Raw genomic sequence first — 22,584 nt, 5'->3', positions numbered from 1 at the left:
ACCCTGTTCCTGTTTCATTCATAATTGAATTTGAGTGGGTTAATTATTTTTTGCTGCTTGAGTTTCTTATTTAAAATGTTCTTTAAAAATCCCTAATAAATGTACTTTCTTTTACTTCTCTTATAGCCAAAGTTCCCGTGTAAGGAATGGGATCCAAACTTACCATCCCTGTGTCTTCCAAATCCTGAATATTTGGCACCAGAATATATTCTCTCCGTGAGCTGTGAGACAGCCAGTGATATGTACTCTCTAGGTGCTGTTATGTATGCAGTGTTTAATAAAGGGAAACCAATTTTTGAGGTCAACAAGCAGGATATTTATAAAAGCTTTAGTAGACAGCTGGATCAGGTATTTGTTCTATTTGTGACTATTACTCATTGATTTTCATATTTGAAAAGTTACTGGTTTAAAATGGATGTAAATAATTAGAACACATTACCAGCGCTCCAACACAATCTGATAATGGTATCTCACCTTGCATGCTATCTTTATAACAAGAAAAAAGAATCCTGTGAAAATACAGAAAATAAAAATATGTGTAGAGAAGGTTACATGTACCAACTTCATAAACTACAGATTTCATTTTTCACCTGATTTTGCTGTAAACCTGTTGAATGCTGATCTTGTGGAATAAGTACTCCACCTGTTGGGGTGGATATGTGAAACACAAGGCAGTGAATGACCTATGTAGGACCATTGAAGATGGCTGAGTTTAGAGTGATTTGATCACTTGACATTGCAATTAGTATCTACTCAGCTATCAGCTATTTCACATTTTTGTGGACTATGCATATTAACAGAAGACAGTTACTTGGATCAGCTGACATAACATACATTCCTATGCAAATTTACTTTGTCATAACTTCTTTGGGTGTCCATTGCCTTAGTTGTGTCTACTGTGTTTTGATGTGTGTAGACACCACCTCAGATAATAACGTGTACCTGTTTAAAAATACTGGGTTTGTGTTCTCTGATAACGTGAACATGATGAGAAGTTAGAAATAGGGGAATGTGACTTGAAGCAGGTAGGCTGTTGGGAGATGGAAAGAAGACTGAGGGATCAGAAGCAGCAAATGGGTTATAAAAGGGGAGAAGGGAGGGACATCAAAGGTGTGGGCAGAGAAACCATCAAGAGGACAAAGTATAGTCCTGTTGTATATTGGAAATAGTTATATGCAGGATTTTCTGACTTCATGGTGCATGTGCTTAAATTACTTACACAGCTGAGCCGTTTAAGCTCCAGTACTCTTCAGAATATACCAGAGGAGGTGCGTGAACATGTAAAGCTACTCTTAAATGTAGCTCCAGCAGTCAGACCAGACGCAGATCAAATGACTAAGGTCAGTTCATGGAAAATACAGTAGCCGTAGCAAAGAGGGAAAATAGTGCTTGATTTGTAGAAACAATAGAGCCATTTTAAAGTGTTTTCCTTGTTAATCATTTTAGTTGAAATGTTAAATATTTTTAAACTATTTTGGAAATAATGATGTTAGTTGATGCCAAAAGTTGTCCTTATGCTGACCTTTATTAATATGGAAGAAGTGGGTGCTGAGACAGAATTTAGAATAGTCATTCAATGCAATGCTATTTTATTGCTTTCCAATACAGTTGGAATTATTTTCTATGCTATTGTTTTTATACAATTCAGTCTTTAAAACTGTACTGGAAGGATTTTAAAGCCATAAAACGATAAAGGGCAGTAAATGTAAGGATTAACTTTTGGCTTATGATTTTTGGTGTATTCTTAAGTATGCGGAAGAATAGCTTAAAATGTATTTGGAGCTTACTTGCCATAATAAAGCAAAAATAAATTGCAAGTAGGATAATTTAAGTTTTAATTTTACAAACTCTTCCTCCGCTTTCCCATCCGAAAGTAGAACTTAAAAGCATGATCCTTCTTTTGTCTTATGGCCTATTTTCTCATATCTCATACCCTTTCAGGTTCCTGCTTATAGATTTGCTTAGCTAAACAATTTTCTTCTTTTCCTGTCATGTAAAAAGATTGTATGCAGAGAGAAAAATCAGTGTCTTAACAGTTGGAAGAAACAGTGAGTGAAGAAGGGAGGGGGAACAGGTAATGGTTCTGCCAACATATGTGCTGAAAGATGGGTAGTGAGGAAATTGTCAAATATTACTCAGGTATCAGCTCATTTGTCTGAAGGACTACAACAAACAGATCTGTAAATGGTTGTATTAAGCAGTATGGTTTTATAAAGATGTTAACTCTCTTTTACCACGTCTGCACTGCAGACTGAATTGTAGGGTAAAGATATTAAAGCTTCAGTTTTAAAAGCAGTTTGTTATGGCCAGCATGACATGAGCTAAAATGAAGCTTGACATGGGCAAGTTTACCTTGCTAGTTTTAACTAGTTTGTGTTAACCTGTGTAGAATTCCACGATCACATACATTTTGGTGTGTGATCTAGAAGACAGAATATAAGTTTACAGTGAAGACTAGCTTGAATTCTCTGCCAATAGATGCTTCTGTTCTGTATTGCCCTACTCCAATCCGCTTTTCTGATTCTTTTTTTCTTTATTGCCCTACTCTTACTGGCTTCTCTTTCTGCCTTACAGCAGAGCTTCTTTAAATGTTTTTATAACCTTTCTTTTTGCACAAATTTCTGACCTGAAAACAAGTGTCCAAATAGACTGAGAGGCCATGCTTTGTCTTTAACTGTTGTGAGCCCATGAGGTTTGATGTATCCCTCCCTAAAACTGAGAGCTAGCAGGAAGGCGGAATCTTACCCATGCAAATTTTTGAATGCAGAACTTTTCATTCCAGTCTGTGTAGGTCTGGGATAGACACTCTTCTACTCTGTTCATCTGCTAACTGAAGGCTGAATATTTGGGGACAGATTTTTTATATAAACAATCTTGTTATCATCATGCATTTTTATCAATCTTTCATTTACGATGAAGCAGCTCTATCAGTATTAATATGATACACCACGGCTATAGATGAACTCCCCTGGTATTTTACTGGTGCCATCTTTATAAGTCTGCTCTGTGCATATGCATTGTTAGACAATACTTAAGACAGTCTGCGCCCTCTTTGCTGAAGTAATGCAAACATGGGAGATCATGTGAGAAATTATAGTGGACAGGATTTACAAGTGTGTCTGAACATTGCAGAGAAATTTATATAATTACACATTTATTGCATATAAATGCTTGTTGATTCATTGTAAGTTTGCAGATCTGGATGGCATAGTAGGTAATCCTTTGTTGTAATACTAAGTAGCATAATTATTCCTAGCAGAACTTTTAATCAAGGTTTTTACTTTTCATTCCATTTTTTGTAGACAAAAAATTATTTCACATACAGTAAGTTAACTAGATGCATATAACATGCATGGGTTTCTTTAAAATGCTAGGAAAATTCCATCTTAATTATTAACTTTCTAATTGTTAGTTGCAGGCACATCATTGTAAAGGTTTACTATAGTGCATTGAAAAGGTGAACAGATGATTATATTTGGGGATCTTTGTAACAGTGTTAATGTTGTCTCCCTCCAGATCACAAGCTTTTAATCTTATTTTTAGATACCATTCTTCGATGATGTAGGAGCAATGACGCTTCAGTATTTTGATTCATTATTTCAAAGGGATAACCTTCAGAAATCACAGTTTTTTAAAGGGCTACCAAAGGTTCTGCCAAAACTACCTAAGGTATGTCTGTATGATGTCTTGAAGTAGTTTAAAAATATGTGAACATCTGTTAACATTCTAAATCTTGGAATGCTGGATTTTGTGTAGCACTGTACCATAGTAGACTGCCATGAGACTGTCAGAATGGAGTAGTAGGAAAGAAGGGAAGATTAGAAAATAATTGGTGTGGAAATACTCCTCAGCTATCAATAATTCTTTAAATGGAACATGTCAAATTGTGCTATCAGTACGTGTAAGGCACCATCATTTGCATGTCCTCTTGTAGTTCATCCTGCTTTGAAAGGGAGTTGTCTTCCTTCCACTTACAAGGCTTTCCCTTTGTTTCCAGGTTTTATCATAGCTCTTTGAAGTCATCTTGCCACCTTTTCTCCCAATAAGATTGCTTCAGGTTTTTTCATAGCCAGGCAGTACTTTAATGTTGAATGATGCAAAGCTTCCTTCCCTCAACAGACTAAGTGCTTTCTTGTGCTAGCAGCGCCCAGAAGCCTCAAAGGCAAATGTCTGTCATTACAGATTTCTTCTGTGTAGAGTTAGACACTATGTCTAGACTGACTCCTTTTCCTTTTGTGGTATTCTTTAATTTATATAAGGCATAATGCATATGCAATAGAAAAATAGTATTAGTTTAATACATAAGAGAATAGCTGAGCTTCTCAACCATTGTGTTAAATTTCTTTATTTTTAATTCTGTTTTGAACTACACAGTGCAAAATTCAGACTTCATGTTTAATACTCTCTTCTTTTTAATTTAGTAATTTTTTCCTTTGATCAGAAATCATTGATCCTTTGAATTTGGAAATAGATGGGATGTATTTCACCTAACTTTAGACAGCCACTGACAGACCTAATCACCTTTAGAGCATTCTTTTTTTTTTTTTTTTTTTGAAAATATATTTTGTGAGGGAAGGGACTATGCCCTTGAACTGTGTATTTCTCTTTATTGACTTCAAAAGCATTTAAGGATGTCTAACTCTACAGCAGACATCCACAGTGTAAATACTTATTTCTTAGCAGAATCCCATTTAGGGAATGTACCTGGAGTTTTACAGGGAGATATAGTAGGATTATGTGTTTGTTAAGTGAGTGATGGGGTATAGAAAAACTGATTATTTTCTGGGGGTGATAGGGTCTTTTTTAAGGGTCTTTTTTAAGAAAGCATATAGAATAAGGTTTTCATAATTCATGTATGTGGCTGAAAGTCCTATTTTCTGTACAGTTAATTGCTTTTTGTTGACCTTTGCAGTTGTTACAGTCTCCAGTTATGTTTTGAGTGCAAACAGAGAAAAGTAAGCAAAGTAGCACAGTGTAAATTAGCTAGAGTATACTGTGAAAATAAGAGTTCAAAGTTCAAAATTGTCTGTCTGCTTTTTTGTAAATAATTAGGTTAATACAAAAGCTGTTGAGCTGGCATGATAGTAACTTACTGCAATGCAGTACAATGGGATGCATTCTTGCTTTTTTTCTTTTAGCGTGTTATAATTCAGCGAATTTTGCCTTGCCTGACTTCTGAATTTGTGAATCCTGATATGGTACCCTTTGTCTTGCCTAATGTTCTCCTAATTGCTGAGGAATGCACCAAAGAAGAATATATCAGGCTCATTCTGCCTGATCTTGGTCCTGTTTTTAAGCAGCAAGAACCAATCCAGGTATGTTAATATTGTTCAGATTACAATTTTTCTCTTTGGTGTTTTTTCCCCTGAAAAATGACTAATTGTTCTATTTCCCTTTTCCAGCTTCACACTGACTGCCCAACCTGCTCTATAGTTGTCCAGGCAGTCAGTCTTCATTCATACAAAATAGATTTTTTTCCAGGAAATTCACAAGGCCTCTACCCCTGCTTTTTTAGATGGGTTTTCTGAGGGTATATTTGCATTTATAGATGAGATTAGATTAGCAAAAAAGGAAACATTTAATTTACCAGTCAACTGTTATTTTTGTTTGGTTGTAGAAGGTATATTTGTAAGCATTTTATCACTTACCTAGCCTAACTGAGCAGGGTTGTACAGTACAATGTTTGCATATACTCTATCAGTAGCTGAACCTATGATTTTTTTCTTTTTTCTTGTATCCAGATTGCTGGCACTGGGATCATGGGGTGGAAAAGTTATAACTTTGGCACTTCTTAAAAGTGTTGTTTATTGATAATAATAAAATAGTATTTATTGGAGGGCTGTGCGCAAATTTCTGAATTAGTTTCATTTTGACAAATGTATTGTGTAAGTAAAATATGCTTTTTTCTGTTGTTTACATGCATAAAAGTAGTAAGACATTATCATTACTGTAAAGGAGCAAAACATTTGCATCCTTTTGTCAACACCATGTGCATGATGATTCCTGAGAATTCTGTCACTAAGTTAGGCATTGTGCCTCCACAGATAAAAGGCAGCTACACATTCCTACTAGCTCACCTTGTTTTACTGCAGGATGCTATTATTTCTCTGCAGAGCACTTAAGGGGCAAGATAAACATAGGAGTGAACAAGAAGATCTTTTATTTCTGGGTTTCAGAAAACCGGATCAGAGAACTCTCATTATACTGCGAAGGGGGGGAAGGGGGACAGTTGTGTAACTGAGAATACCTCAGAAAATTAGAATTACTTAATGCTGTTTACTTTTGGTACACTGAGGCTTTATGTTAGCTTTGTTGTTGTTTTGAAAAAATTAAACATCTAACCAACCAAAAGCCAGTGAACATCTTATTTGTGCCGTTTCATCCTAAAAGGTAACATTGTGTTTTGCTACCTTTAACATCAGATTTGTGAGACAATCCTCACAGCAAAAAGTTTGTCTCAAAGTTATATCTGGAGCATAATGGGCACAAAAGCTGTTTTATTTCCTGAGAAACGAGGGAAGCAAAATACAGACTTGGGGTCAGCTCATAAAGAGCAAGCTTTGCGAAGTTTTTCTCTAGCTTTCTGGATACTATATATTAAATTCTTATGTTGACGTTTTTAATGCACACTAAGTACTAGATGGCTTTTTCTACCATTATTTCTGTGGTCTTTTTAGTTTGGCAAAGTTTAATCTTGGACAGGTTTTCAAAGTTAATATACCAGCAATTTAGGAAAAAAAAAAAAAAAGGTTCAGGCTGCCAGAGGACAGAATTCTAGATCTGACTGTCTTTGTGCAAGGCAAAAACGTTCAGTTCCTGAGTGTTTGTAACTCATGGAGAGGGGTGGATGGGGAAGGTGCCAGTGTTTCTTCCAAACACTCTCTCAAGATGTTTTAGATTTGTATGAGGGGTCTGTTGCTTGGCTTTCATAGGCTACTTGAGTTAGGAAATGAATGTATCATAGGGAAGCTGCTGTAATTCAGTATGAAGAAATTATTATCCAGTGTTCATAGTGTCTTTGTGTGAGGGAATTTATAATATGAAAATGGAATATTTATTTAAACCAGTCATTCACTTTGTACTCTTGGAGTTAGCGTGGAGTAACGGGTGTGCTGTAAATTAACATCCTAGCTCACTATAACACAGCTTCCCAGTGTAGACAAACCCTTAATTTATATCTAGGGGAATCTATAGAGAGTTAGCATATGATGTGCTGTGAATTCATATTCTAATTCAGTACACCAAAGCGTACCCTGACAAGTACCGGGCTCTGTATTAATGAATGAAGCACATCTTTAGCGTTAACTGTTTAGAGTGCAACTGCTGCTGCTTGCTTATTAGCTGGTGGGTGTGAATCTGTGACTGTTAAAATCTTAGTTTCTACTTAGATAGATAGGAAGTATCAAATATGACCTTAGAAAGCTAAAAATAAAGGGGATTCATTGGAACAGCATGAACCACTTTCTAGTTAAAGATGGTAGAGAGAGATATCAAAAGCGATTCAGCTTTATGTTATCTTAGTTGAAAAGCATTGACAACCCGTGGAAAACAGCTGAACTGCTTCTGTGAAATCTAAATGACTATATAGTACAATGTTTAACTTAAAAGCAGTCTGTTACATGTTCAAATGTCTGGTTCTTATTTTAAAGGAGCTTTTCTAGTTGTTAAATAACAGGTTTGATTCATGTCCTTTTCAAATTTGCAGGAACAATCAGACTATCCTCCAAAACTATACATTTAATTAACATAGAAAATGTCATGTCAGTATTACAGGGTTGCTACATGAGAGAAGAACAGTGTTATGAGCGCATGTAGGTTTGAAAAAGCCAAGTTTAGGACAAATAAAAATTCTTTATTCAAGAATAATTGTAAAATCTTAACTTTAGAACTGATCTGGTCCATCTCACCTTATTGTCCCAAATTTGGGGATATTGCATCAGAATTAATGTTCATGGAAAGATTGAGTGAGTATGTGTGTGTATGTGTACAGTTTAGGTAATTATAAATATACAATGAGCAAACACACATTAGCTGCAGTTTAAAATAATTTCTTTTTCTTCCCTGTAAAGGAAAGCAAATGAAAGGGGGAAACTTGTAATGTGGTCTTGGTACACTTTTATTTCTACACTTTGATGCTTCTGTTTATTTGACATAGAAGCATGATATCTTTTCCTCCTATTAAATACTTGGCTTTTTATTATTAATGTGGTACCATTCACCACGATTTATCCACCTAGACTAACCTATTTTCTAAAAGGAGTCTAGATAGCAATGGATAGTCAAAGTCACCTGTAGCACATTGTCTCACTTATCTGAGATGAGACATGAGTCTTAAGAGTTACATCACGCTCTGTATTGGAGACTGAGCCTGGATGAGTAAATTAGAATAGCAGCTAACTTTTAGATGGCTAAGCCTAAGCAAGGTGAATCCAATATGTAAATATGCTATTCTAGTGTTGCTTTTTGGGTTAACGTGATGTGAATTTTTTTCTTTGGGATTTGCCATTTTATGATACACAATTTCCCTGTGAAATAGAATAAAGGCATTTTGTGTCCATATAGTAGCTGTAACATTCTTTTCATTGTGTCCCTATTTTGATTCTAGATACAGGTGGAATACCACTTTTATATGTGAAGTTGTGATCAAATGCTTTGAGGGGACAGCATTTGAGCCATAGTTTTCTGAAAGTTTAGCTTTTTCAATAGTGATGCGTGTATAAAGATTTTCTGTGGGTGGATTTTAACAAAAGACCATGTTGTAAATAGAAACAAGAACTCCTTCCGTAGCCGTTATGATATCTTACTCCAGAAGGATTAGTCTAGAACATGCATATTTTGTTTGATTTGTATTTGCTGTTTTTAAAATGCAATAATATGTCAAAGTGTTTTTTGTCTTCCATGCCTTCAGGCAAGCAACATGGTAAGTGATCACATTTACTGAGTTACAAGAAAACTTCTGAAGTTTTTGTGATATGATACAACACACTTTAAATTTTAAGTATGTGTTTCTGGAGTTAAAACTTTTGGCTTCTGAATTGTCTTTCTTTTAATAGATCTTGTTGATCTTCCTGCAAAAAATGGACTTGCTTCTAACCAAAACTCCACCAGATGAAATAAAGAACAGTGTTCTACCAATGGTTTATAGAGCCTTGGAAGCACCTTCAATTCAGATCCAGGTATAGTAACTGCAGCCTTTATTTAAAACAATTTTTTTCTCTTTTCTTTAAGCTGATGTGCCAGCTTTTTGTATACACGTGTTTGTTTACTTGAAAAAAAAAAAGCTAAAGCTGAGCAATAATCCTGAATTTTGAAAGAGAGTAATATTTTATTAAAGAAAACTTGTTTTAGTAAAATGAAATTTAGTTCCCTTATTTTCCAGGGAGTAACCACTTGACTGTTGTTCTCCTGCTTTTATCCTAAATTCCTACTAGCCACGATAGAAAAAAGTAGGATGTGCATTTATACTACATTGCCTGTGCAGCAGCAAGTATGCAGGCATGCATGCTCTTACCAGTCAATGAGAGGTGTCTTATTCTGAGGTTCTACTGGTAAGAACATGCGTGCTGACCTTGGAAGACCTGATTTGCTGTAAAATCATATTAATATACCTTCTGGTGACATTTTTATGTATCCATATTTTAATTTTTCTCTTTATGCTTTCTCTACCTTTCTAAGGTTCTTCTTTTTTTTTTTAAAACATTCTTCTACTGGAATTAACTTCCAGTTACCCAAAGGCATTCAAGAGTGGGAGGGGGAGATACACAAACAAAATATTTCTTAAAGAAGGATTTGGATAATCAGATGTGACTTTTACCTTTGCAAAGCCTTTGCAATATTATGGAGAAAGGGTTTTGTTTCTAAATACCTGGCATGAGTCTTTTTTCTGCATTAGTAGTTTGGTTACTCAGGTATTTATTTGCAGCATATACTTAATATTGCTGTCTCTTATTTTTTTGAGATTGGTCTGAAATTGGGTAATTTTTTTTCTCTATTGCTTAAGTATATTTAATCTAGATATGCTCCTTTATCTTCCAGCCTATCATTATGATGCTGCAGTGTTGTTGATAGTAGTCATTCAAATTTGCTTGACTTATGTAGGAAAATGTTAAAGTTCAATGTAATAAAAGCAGGTTTTTATTTAAAGGTGTTTTGTGAAAATGTAAGATGTTCTTGTTATCCAAATATTTTACTATAAATTTATGAATACTCTTTTTTTGAAAACTATTTTCCAATGTTCTACATACATATCATGATGCTTTATTATTCTGGCTATTTTTAAGTGAGTCTGATAGATTAAGGTCAGCTTAGTTGAACATGATATTTCCTCAAATATTTCCTTAAAAGGAAAGCTTAAGAAGACATTTTAAACTAATATTGATCTTGAGTAATATTAGTACTAATTTTATAATAAACTTGCATGTTTCTTTTTAAACTTATGCAGATTTTTTTTTTATAGGAGCTTTGCCTAAATATAATTCCTACGTTTGCCAATTTGATAGATTACCCATCAATGAAAAATTCATTAATTCCAAGAATTAAAAATGCATGTTTGCAAACTTCCTCTCTTGCTGTAAGTATCCTAATAATTTTATCTGTCACTCCTCAGAAAATGTTGTTACCTTTAATTACTTTGGCTTTTCTGCTGTTGTGTCTTTAAAGTAAAGCCCATCAATGTGCTGTTTTGAGATTTTTTTTTTTACTTTTTACAAATACAAAAGCACTGCTTACTCTAACAATTTTTAAAGTTGTTAACAACTTATTGTGTTAATAATACTGTAAAAATTGTTGAAGTGTATTCCACAATAATATATGTTAACAGTGTTTGTCATGCAGAAAAGCCAAGGCTTTGTGAGCAGTGTGTAACTATGTGCATTTTCCTTTTATGACACAAAAGAGGTTTTTTAACTTGTCTTGAGTTTTCAGATATGAAGGTTGTAGTTTCAGTAGTGCCTGTTTTCTTCTAAGTATGAGTTCTGTAAGGGTTTTTTTTCCTTAGGCAAAAATATAGTAAAGAGTTTGTTTAATTCTTATCATACTTCACAGGTCCGGGTAAACTCACTAGTGTGCTTAGGCAAGATTTTGGAGTACTTGGATAAATGGTTTGTGCTTGATGATATTTTGCCCTTCCTACAACAAATTCCATCCAAGGAACCTGCAGTGCTAATGGGAATTTTAGGTAATTAATACTTTCAACTTTCTCCTCTTTTGTGCTTTGATGTTGTAAATATGAAAGCTTTCTATATTATCATTGATAATGTTTACATAGGGTATCGCTAAAATGACTGCTAAAACCTTCCTGTAAGTATGCCCCTGTTCAGTTACCTTATGTATTGCGTGTACTTCTGAACACTAGTACATCTATTTGTAGTCTTCAAGGCCCAATGCAGTTCTGAGTACTCATTGCAGTTCTTGGGCTGTGACACTTTCACGGACTGTATGGTCCATGCAGCCAGAGAGGCTGTTCTCCTCAAAAGAGTGTGTGGTCTGTCTTCTTTCAGATGCTGCTGGAGGTTTTAAGATGTTACTATTGCCTTCTCTTACCACTCTTACATGTCAGATACTATAAATGATTGTACACAAATCTACTGCTCTTCACTGCAGGTTTTGGTAGACTCATTTTGTTGGACATGTAAGCAAACACGGCTGCCTTTGCACTGAAATAGAGCATGGTCTGGGTGAGGTTTCACAAAATAGTTGACAAACCCTAATGGCTTGTTACTTCTGGAAGGGGAAGCCTCCCTCCCAGTTGTGCTTTCCTTGTGCCACTCTGGCGCTTGCCTAACTCAGGATGTGTGATTTTAACAACTGGAATGGGCTCAAGGAGACCAGATGACCAGAGTCGCTGCCAAGAGGTGTCACTAAGTGGCCAAGTCTGGAAGACAGTGGCCATTTCTCTCACTGACAACAAAGTAGTAGACAGAAGACCATTTGTAACAACAAGCTGAGCTGTACTGGCAGCAGCCCCCATTAAACACTGTAATAATATGTGATGGTAGCATTATTTTGATTTGCTCAAAATCAGCAAGAGGGCATCTATCAGTACAAATTTAAAGCTGCCCGTTTCCCTTAATCCTTGCAGCTTTGACTTGTATTTGCTGTCTGAGAATGAGGGACAGTATATCTTTTACTTCAGTTGTATTACTCCTGAATTCTATGTGGATACAGTGGATAAGTAAACCCTAGTTTGGAAATGATGGGCTGAAATCAATTTTATATACTTGGGCTACTTTGTTCACACTGTTTGCTAAACAATTTTTGCTATTTTGATGTTTTATGTCAGGTATTTACAAATGTACATTTACTCATAAGAAGTTGGGAATTACCAAAGAACAGCTTGCAGGAAAAGTATTGCCCCATCTGATTCCTCTTAGTATTGAGAACAATCTTAATCTCAATCAGGTAGGAACATGACTATGTTGCATGCTTTTACTTGATAAATTGGCAGAAAATAGATTTAAACTGTTGTCAGAGAAAAATTCATATGCTATGTATGTTTCTGTTGTAAAAGCAAATAAACAAAACCAAAAAACCTGCCAGTATTACTGTATTTCTGTGTTTAGAGCTTGTTATTTTTCAGTGGATTTAACTTATCTAGTATAAAATTTCAAAATTAATACTATCACCTTCCAAATATCCTGCAAAAGCAGTTAGCCACTAACATAATTACAATGCAGATTAAAAGCTAAAGTGCAACTTAATGTTTCTTCCCTTGCTCTTGTTTGTAAATGTTGCAGATAATGTAGGAGTGCAATCATAGGAATTTTTTTGAAAATTAATCTGGTAATATTAATCTGTGGGCTTTTTGTCTGGGTTGCCCCACTGTTTGGGGGTTTTTTTTGCAATACATACTTTTCACTGTTTTGAGTATACACTCTGCTTGTAGTTGGGTATCTAATGGAAGATATGAAGGTGGAATATAAATTATTTTAAAATGTGCAGTTTATCTGAGACTCTGTATTGTAAGTTTGATGAGGTATTGCCTTTTAAGTTATACATGTCTGAATTCCATCACAGCAAAATCCAGACTTCTTGTATATTTCTTTTACAGTTCAATTCTTTTATTTGTGTTATAAAAGATATGCTTAATAGATTGGAGGCAGAACATAAAACAAAACTGGAGCAACTTCATGTCATGCAAGAGCAACAGAAGTAAGTGTTTGTTTACATGTGTATTAGGGAAGGAACAAGTGAGCAGAGATAAATTTCAGTTAATTTTTTAGCAAATGAGAGAAAACTCTAGCCATAGCAATAAAAAATCTAGGTAATTCTTACTTCAGTAGTTGAGAATTACCTCAGATAAGCACAGCTGTCAGCTAAGATTTATTAGTCCTAGAATGATAATAATATTGTGATGTCAATGGTTTTATAGAATAAAATCCTTTACTTTTATACAGTTCAGTCACAGTTTATTATTTTGAGTCAATAATTTTTAATTAATTCATTAAATGTAAAAGTTCATACTGAGCTCCACTAGTACAGTTTATGTCTTGTTTCTGTATGTTAAGTTGCTTTTCTGTAGTTATTGAGAACATTCACCATACTGGAGAAACATAAACATTGCAGCCTTTTAGAAGGCAGTGATACTTGAAGATATTTAGAGCTATTTTATGGAGTCTGATACGAGGTGAGATTTCTGAGCCAAATTATCTTGGGCTACCCAAAGTCTGTGTTACCCCGTGCAGAAGAAGGAACTAAGACCGTGTGAAATGATCATTAGGAAATCTTTACAACTCAGAATATTAACATTTTCCAGTCTCCTGCAGGCGTTCTGTAAAAATGGCAGTGCTCTCATAATGCAATTTTCTGGTATTATTTAAATGCAGAAGAATAATCTGCATTGCTGAGTTAGTGTTGTGGATGTGACTGCAAAGTTACCTTTTTGTAAAATGTATACTCTGCATTATATAGATCTTTGGATATTGCTAACCAAATGAGTGTGTCTGAAGAGGCAAGATCTAGTAGTACAAGTAATCAGGTAAGCAACAATATTTTATTGCGTTACATATAGAAATTTGAAATTTAAAATTACTTAGTCAAGATTTATGTTGTGTTAAATTAGAACATTTCAAATAACTAAGTTTTGTTTCTTTGAACTTAAACAGATTGACAAGGTGTTTAATACTAGTGGAACTGACCTTCTAACTAGTGCATCTGATACTAAAGAGAATGAGATGTCATCAAAACAGAAAAAGGTGTGCTTTATTTTGGAATCCTTTTACATCTGTCTGTTTAATACAAGGCTGATACTGTTGCGTAAAAAGAGTATGTGTAAATATTTACCATATTTAAAGCTTTAAAAGAAAAACTAACTGCTTTTGTGTAGCACAGCACCATACATAGTCACATGTGAAGGTCCACTGGAAAATGTTCAAATCATATCCTTGAATTTCTGTGAAAGCCTTTGCTTGAAAATAGCTTTGCACAAAGTAGGCAGCATTAGGATTATAAATTTTTGGTCATTTTCTTTCTCCTTAATTATAGATTTCAGTGAAACTGAAACTTCAGCAGTGGATTTAGATAGGAAAATCAAAATAGGCAACTTTATGATAAAACCACAAACAGAGAAGACACTAAGATGCAGAATTTCATGTAGTAGCAGAGACTTAACATTTACCTTACAATTCAGTTAAGTGAAAATGAACAGTCAATATGGGGATGAATACAAAAAGCAAAGAAAAAGCATGACATGACAGAGAATATTAAACATAAGTATAAACTATTGTAAAATTCTTTTCATACTATTAGTTATGTAAATGGCTTCCCAGAATCTATACATTTTATCATTTCCATTTCTAATTATCTGAACCCTCTCACTAATTTTAGACTAAGGGGGAATGATTTTATGATTTTATCCTTCATCGTTAACAAAAGTAGAGTTAAAATCCTGAAAAGCCTCTTAAGCAATCTTAGAATAAAGTTCCCTTTCCAACTCCATGGTCAGTTGCAGTTCTATATCAAGTGCCAGTTGGTAACCATATAAAACCAAAAACTGTAAAGAACGCTTTTTCTTATGCCCAACATTAAGAAGACAAAGCTAGAATAGTTTTGTTATGATGCCTCTTTATTTGACATCTGCTCAAATTTCTCATTATGCTACTTAATATTGTATTTATTTGCTTTAAGTACTTTTTAGCAATATGATTATAATAGATTTTGTGCTTATCCACTTTCCCTTTTGTGAAATAATATGTATTGTTCTACCACATATTATTGAAATGGCAGTGCTATTTGTGAAATCAGTGTAAGAATACCCATTCTGTGCAACTTAGTGTCAGTACTTTCCCTTTTAAAGGCATCACTTACACTTGAAGAGAAGCAAAAGTTAGCTAAAGAACAAGAACAGGCACAGAAACTGAAAAGCCAGCAACCTCTCAAGCCACAAGCAACTGCAATAACACCTCCAGTGAAGCAGGTGAGAAAGAACAAACTACTGCAGTGTTTCCATTGGAGCTGTGGTGCTTTTTCCTTTCAAGTCTATGCATTTAGCATGTTTTTCTCCTGTGAATGACCTTTATTTTCACTAGTAGTGCAATGGCACAGCTGAGAAAAACTAAAATAAATTTTAATCTGCCTTCCATTTGCATCATTAGCAATATTTCCCACTTTTTAAATTGCAGGAGTTTCCAAAGGAATAATTATTATTGGCAGGCCATTGTTCTAGATAAGGAAAAAGCACATATTAAAAAAGGGTTTTGCTCTGAAGAGTTTATTAACTAAATATATAAAGGGCTTGAGGATACGAATGGGGCATGTAAGCAAATGTCACAGTAGTACTTAGTGTATTGTCTTAGCTGTCAAATTAAAGCTGCATAACGATTAGTTCTAAGTAGCAAAGAATGAAAATTACCTAATTGCTTTTGTGTATAATTACATTTCATGCCCAATTCCATGCATTAAATTCTAATTTCTGAAAAATGAATGCCACTTCTGCAGGAGCAATGATAAAGACTGCTCATGTTTGTACAGGAAAAGCGTTTAACTGCATTTTATGTATTTTGCAGACAAAAGACTTGACAGATACCTTGATAGATAATATGTCATCTTTGACTAGCCATTCTATCAACAAAGTTAAAGTTGCATCTTCAAACAGCTTCTCTTCTGTCCCTTCTATGGGTGTTGGAATGGGATTTTCATCGCCTATTGACAACACAAAGAGAAATATAACAAACGGACTAAATCCGACTATGGGTTTTCAGACTGCTGGATTCAGTATGGGAGCTGGTGCCACCACTCAGAATTTCTTCAGTGGTCCAAGTGCAACAGGAACAACCAAGATGAACATTGTACCAACTGCCAATATGCCAAATTACAGTCCTATGAATGCTGCATCTGCGATGTCTCCACTGACGCAACAAAACAGACCCCCAGATATGTCTGCTTTAGATAATCTTTTTGGTCCTCAAAAACCCAAAGTTAGTATGAAACAGTTGGCTCAACAGAAATCAAGCCAGTGGGTTAATCAGTTTGTACCCCCACAAGGGTCCCCAAGTGCGAGCAGTTCAGTCTTGGGACCTCAGATGAACATGATAGGACAGCCTGGCTTTGGTATACAGGGTAATCCTTTCTTTGCTCCTCAGAACTTTGCACAACCGGCGAACACAATGACAAACAGCAGCTCGGCTAGTAATGACTTAAAAGATCTTTTTGGGTAAAATGTTTTCTTCTTTCAAAGATCGATGAAATTTGGATCATGGGTAAGCTGATTAACATCTTTTTTTGATTAGTAAAAGCATGACTTGGGGAAACTTTCAGCCCAGCAGAGTAAAGACTTCTGCACTGGAAAAAAGACTTGATTTTGCATTCACCTGGTACTGCAGTGGAATTGCTTAAGTGCAAAGTCATCTTACATGCTAAAGATTTCCTGTCTATTTACCGAACATCAGAGCACTGAAGGTAGGATGCATATGCTCAATCAAAAAAGAAGCAGCTAAGTATTTCAAAATTATTCAGAAGTGTACTCAATCAACTTCTATGAAATTTCGTACAAAATTTTGTTTCTTAAATTGAACAAAAATGCTTAGGGGGTAATAACACTAGTGAACACAATCCTGCAGGACAGTCCTTTCAGTGTCTGCTAAATTCTTACTGATGATTTGTGTTGCATGAATTTGGCACAAACTGTCATTTTGTCATATGACAGTTTGCAAAAAGTAAATTCTTAAGCTGCCTCAAGAAGTTTTGTTAGCCATGTTACATAGAAAGATCTTTAACCAGTAACTGTGTAAGAGGCTAAGAAGAGAAAGTATTTTGTATCTCTTATCTTATAAGGTGATTAAGGTGGTAGTAAACTACAAGAAGATTCAGGAGGCATAAGAAGTTGTTTTAAAATTTGGTGCAAGTTTGGGACAGAGTAAGAACACTGCTCCAATGGTCATGCTGGTTTACAAACTGTTTTGTAATGCCAGATCCTTGTTACCAGCCCCACAGCAAAAGCAACATACCACTTAAGCAGGATTTTAAAATACTTGTGGTGACTTGATCACATCTATTATATATTCCAGTGTTTTGGCTAATTTGATACTGCTTCTAACTGGTGTGAAAAAAGACTGTGAGTAGTTATGGAACCTCCTAAAACGAATGTTCTCTGTAAAATTCAGATGTTGACTGCCCCAACTGTGTAACTAAGCAGTTCAGTGTAAATAAACATACACTGTTTAGTTACACAGAAATATCTTGAATTACTTCATAGTTTTTGGCTCCGTTGAGAAGATGGAAAAGGATTGCCTCATGCAAGTTGCACATGGTTGTGTGAAAAAGCAGACTGCCATAAATTGCCTTGACTAGAATAAACTATTTAATTTTAGTTTTGTTTTAACTTACGTCCTTATGAAGGATAGATTAATATGAAGCAAGTTCTCAATTACAGATTTGTAAGCTCTAGACTATATGGTAAACACACAGGTATTTCAGATCCTTTTTATTGTATTACTCCAAATTTAATAAAGCTCTCCAGAAAACCAAACAGTGGTTTCTACTACTTCCCAGAAGGTGTATGTTCAGCTTGCCCATGATAGAATCTGCTCTGTCAGATACTACTGTTGGGTTTTAACTTTTTCTTTCCTAGGAATTTCAAGAGCTTTCTTACGTACTATTTTGAAGACTATAGCTGGCTATTTTGAGAAGGAAAGAACTAGTTACCTTTTTTATGGAAAGCCTACATGCTTTATTTTTCAAAGCCTTTCACTGAAGAAATTGTTCTTTCATTTGCTGCTTAAGAAACCAAAGGGCCTTATGCTGTAAATGTGACTTGTATTTTGTTATATTTCCACGGTTCTAAGCGGTAATAGCATTAAGCATATTTCTTAAAGAATTGTTTATGTATTATAGCTGCTGCCTTAGTCCTATTATTTTAAAATACCTGGGACCAGTGAAATTGTGGTTTAGAATACCTAACACATTGTGATGCTTATGTGCTGTTAATATTCATGGCAAACATTGTAGGTTATGTTAAGATATCTGTGTAAACTTAAGACAATACTAGAACTGTTAAACTGTTTAAGTTCATTTGCAGTTACTAGTACTCTATACTCTCAATCACACTAATGTCTTCTTTTGTGTCAACTTTTGAAAGCTACATTTTGTTAGGGTAACTTAAGGCAAGCCTTTAAAGAATTACTTGAATCTGTATTCCTCTAAATTATTTGGAAATATAAAAAATAACATCTCTTAGGACTCTACAATGTATTAAATTAATACATCCGTGGTAAAGGCAGTCTTAAATGTCAGTGTCCTGATCTGGGGTTTCAGTCCCTGATCCCCCTGGACTGGGGGCTTTTCAGAACTGGATATTAATTTAACCTATTGGAGGGAAAACTAAATGAAAAAAATAGATCAGATTTTATATGGTAGACATTCTAAACTGCGGGGGTTGGGGTATGTGCTTTTGGCATGGGCTATCTGTGAGAATATTATCTCATTTGTAAGAACAGTCAAAAAAATCCTGCAAGTTCAAATTAAGAGAGGCTTTTCTATGCAGTGGTAATGTGATGGAATAAGATCTTTATCTGGCCCAAGTAATACGATTTCTTTTTCTACTTATATTTGAGAACATAATTTTGATTTCTCGTTTGCTGCAATTTTCAGAATGACGAGAGTAGAAGAATAACGACAAAGAAAACTGAAAAGGGTGCTGATGAAAGTTATAACAAAATTTTCTAGTTATTTAAAAATAAAAAAGAAGAAATAACTTCAGTTAAAATGAGAGGGTCAAATCCTTCTTCCTTGTAGATGCTTCCTGCTTAGTGTGTCAGGAAACTGGCTGTGTGTGAAGTTCCCTAATTATTTCTTCTTAACTTAAAGGAAAGAGGAGTTGCAAGAGCTAAGTCACCCTAAGGCCATGTGCCACTTGGCTCCTGCTACAACAGTTTTTCTTTAGGAAGCCTTGTCCAGCTATCTCTCCACTGAAAAGTCATCATTGTGAGGCCCTGCAAGAGGCTGGAAGGCTCATGTTGTGGCCAGAGTGAATAGCATCATTTGGGAACAACAGGGGTACTTCACATCCAAGTTGTTGTTTGCAAAAGAGTGAGAGGAAGGGACAATGTTACAAAATATGGGCATTCCAGGGACCTTCTGTTTCTGGACTTGGATGGAGAGCGGCGTTATATCTAGCTTGGCCTGAAGCAGAGGGACTGTCTAGCCCTAATGCAAAACAAAATGGAGAACGCAGGTTTGAAATTGGTGTCTGATTAAGAAATTGCAAATTCTGTTACTGAAAAAGTAACCTAAGTTCTTTTTACAATGCCTTGAACAATCTATAAATTACACAAAATTTCTGCCCTTCGCAGTCAACCTAATTTAAAGGAAAAAATGTGGAAGCCTGGCAGGTCATATCACCGCTTTACAGCCTCCACCCTGTGCACCTTCTGTGCTCACCCACTGTGAGCAGATCTTCATTCCGCTGTGGAAACGAGAGCAGGGTCTGGGCTGAACTGCCCAGCCCACCTGGTTTACTTCATATTCATTTGTAAAGGAAAGGTAAAGAGAAGGGAGTAAGTTCCTATTCTTTAATTGGTTTATCTATATTATGTTTGCTACAGAAGGAGAAAAGAAGAGAAGTGGAATTAGCTGCATCTTAAGTATAAGCATCAGTTGTGCTTTGGCTGCTCTGGTGTTTGCTAAATGAACGTGACTGCACCAAGACAGCGGTGTTTTCCATGTTAGGACTGTTGGTTCCATTTGGTTTTAAGTATGAAAGTCTCTGAAGCATTCTCTGCAGACTCAGTCTTGGAAAACAGACTAATCTTGCTAGATAGAAGGAATGTATTAAAGAGGCTTGAAAAACCTTCTCTGCTGGGTCTGATGGAGAGGAACCTTGAAACTACTGATTTACAGATTAGATTAGGAGCCCCTAGGTCTGCCTCTCTCAAGAGGAGAGAAACAGGGAGTGAGATGGCACAAGTGTCATTTCAAGGAGGGAGGAGGGAGCAGATTTTCTGTTCCTTTCCATCACACAAGTGGTGTGAATAAGGCACAGAACAGCCTGTGGAACCTGCTCATGCAGGAGGACAGCAGTACCAGAGGAGTCTTTTGAAAGGTAAGGGAGCCCACCAATTATTTGGGAGATGGGGAGAGAAATTTTACTGGGAACATAGGTAGAATGCCCTAGTTTGTTTTAAGGAAGATACTATGTCTTCCTCTCTCAATGGTGATGTGAATTAGAAATGTTGTGGAGAAGTTGTGGCCTTACAGGTCTGCACAGATGCTGAGTACCCCAAGTAAAAGGCTGAATTTTTGGATGTATAGGTGCACAACATTTCAAGCCTTATTATTTAAAACTTTCCTTTTCTGTTAAGTTTTGTCTTTTTAGCAGCACCTGATTCACATTTATGTGGAACTTTAACAAATACCCCAATGGCCTTTTAAAGTAAGAAAAATATGTGTTAACTTTTGTATCATATCCCCTGTTATAATGTTATCTATGTCTGTGGATAGATAAGTAAGTGTGTGTATAGATTACGGGATCTTAGATTTTTCAGTTCAATTGCACCAAAAGAGCAATGAATAAATGAGAAGTTAGATTTGAGTCAAATTCCACAAGGCTTCCATACAGGCTAACAATTACATGATACTTTTGTTGTCTATTATAAACTTACATGCTTAGTCTGCCTACATCTACGTGACTTCAGCAGAAAAGGAAAGCTTTTAAAACAAGTTCATGAACACTGGATCTCTCATTGCAGATGAAGTTTTTGGACTTTAGAGTGAACTTTGTTTATTGATTAGGAGTTTTTTATTGGGGGTGGGTGGGATAGTGCTTATTTGTGCCATTTCCAATGAAAGAAATACGGGGAGGGGGAGTACAGAAAAAATACCCTGTTGTATATGTGACCCTTTTTTGTTCTTTGTTAAGAGATATGCTGCATTTTATATACTCATTGTGAACTATTACTCTGAAATAGCTGTGAGGGAAACCTGTCTGGAGAACTTCAGATGAGTTAGCTGATTTTCAAGTGAGGTTCTGCCTTGTACCTTACTTTCCATTAGGTTTTGACTGCTTTACAAGATTACACAAGGCAGTAAAACCTTGGATTCATACACCAAATCCCTTTGCCTTCCAGGCCTCACATTTGTATCAACAGAACAAATAAGCCCCTGAAATTGTATTGTATTTAAGTTCTCTGAAACAGTTCTAACTGCTGTACAGATTTCTGAGATGAAGTTGTAAATCAAAATGTGTTATAGTGAACTCAGGCCTTGTGCAAAATATTTAATACTTGTTTATTTGTCTAATCGTACAGTCTCTGTACTAGTGGCAGTTTTATGTTTTGATTGTAAAATATTAAAATTCTCATGAGATTTATAAAGTGATGTTACTGTAGTGTCAGCTGTGATTCATAAATAGAACTGTCATAGCATGGCATTAGTGTATATCCGTTTTATTGGACAGCTCTTCAAAACCAAATTTATTCTTCTATCAGCTTTTAGATCAGTTACTTAAAAAATATGTAAAAGGTACAGTGACAGTTTTGAGAAATTCATATCACTTTGTACTCTGAATGAGGTTGCCTATAGAAATAAATGAACTTTTCGTATTTTCATGTTGGAAGATATTTTTATTTAAAATTTCCGTAAAATCAACTTATGTAGAAAACTTTATCACTGTATATTTTGTTTGAAATGCATTTTATCCCACGTAATTTTGAGCTCATTTCTTAGAGTGGTTGCTGTCCAGACATTTGTAAAATGTGATCACATATTGCCTTCATGCAAAGAATAAAAGTCCTGGGGAAAAACTGACGCAGTAGATGTCTCTAAAATTAGCATTTACTTTTCCTGAAAGCACACTAAGCCCGTGTCAGAATCTGGGGTTCTGATGCCCCATAGTGATCTCAGTTTATATTTTCACTGCTCGTTTACCCAGAAACCAGCCCTTTCTCTAAACCTGGGTTTCAAGATACACTGCTTTGTCAGGCTTGGAGTTTGCCAGCACTCTGAAGGAAGCTAGTTCTCAGCTTTTTGTCTGGTATAAATTGATCAAGTATGAGACATCTGAGGTCTGATCTGCTTAGAAGCATCATTGTTGGCTGGACATGGTATGGGAGGAGAGAGTAAAGGAGGAAAGAGATGGATTAGGTGGAAGTGGAA

General features: G+C 35.4%; 1 protein-coding gene across 2 annotated transcripts in view; it reads left to right on the top strand.

The window, feature by feature from the left end:
* Window positions 1-22,236, top strand: part of SCYL2 (SCY1 like pseudokinase 2) — a 38,933-nt gene extending 16,697 nt beyond the window's left edge. For both annotated transcript variants that reach the window (XM_069773556.1, XM_069773557.1), the window contains exons 6-18: window positions 127-348; window positions 1,224-1,340; window positions 3,544-3,669; window positions 5,139-5,315; window positions 9,054-9,176; window positions 10,457-10,570; window positions 11,044-11,176; window positions 12,281-12,399; window positions 13,049-13,149; window positions 13,909-13,975; window positions 14,103-14,192; window positions 15,293-15,412; window positions 16,002-22,236. In XM_069773556.1, coding sequence (XP_069629657.1) covers window positions 127-348; window positions 1,224-1,340; window positions 3,544-3,669; window positions 5,139-5,315; window positions 9,054-9,176; window positions 10,457-10,570; window positions 11,044-11,176; window positions 12,281-12,399; window positions 13,049-13,149; window positions 13,909-13,975; window positions 14,103-14,192; window positions 15,293-15,412; window positions 16,002-16,652 — 2,160 coding nt within the window. In that variant the 3' untranslated portion in view covers window positions 16,653-22,236. The remainder of the gene's footprint in view (window positions 1-126; window positions 349-1,223; window positions 1,341-3,543; window positions 3,670-5,138; window positions 5,316-9,053; window positions 9,177-10,456; window positions 10,571-11,043; window positions 11,177-12,280; window positions 12,400-13,048; window positions 13,150-13,908; window positions 13,976-14,102; window positions 14,193-15,292; window positions 15,413-16,001) is intronic.
* The last annotated feature ends 348 nt before the right edge of the window (window positions 22,237-22,584 follow it).

This window comes from Haliaeetus albicilla, chromosome 28 (assembly GCF_947461875.1).
Source record: "Haliaeetus albicilla chromosome 28, bHalAlb1.1, whole genome shotgun sequence".
Lineage (NCBI taxonomy): Eukaryota > Metazoa > Chordata > Aves > Accipitriformes > Accipitridae > Haliaeetus > Haliaeetus albicilla.
Note: the sequence above shows the minus strand (reverse complement) of the source record. Positions and strands in the feature narration are given on the sequence as shown.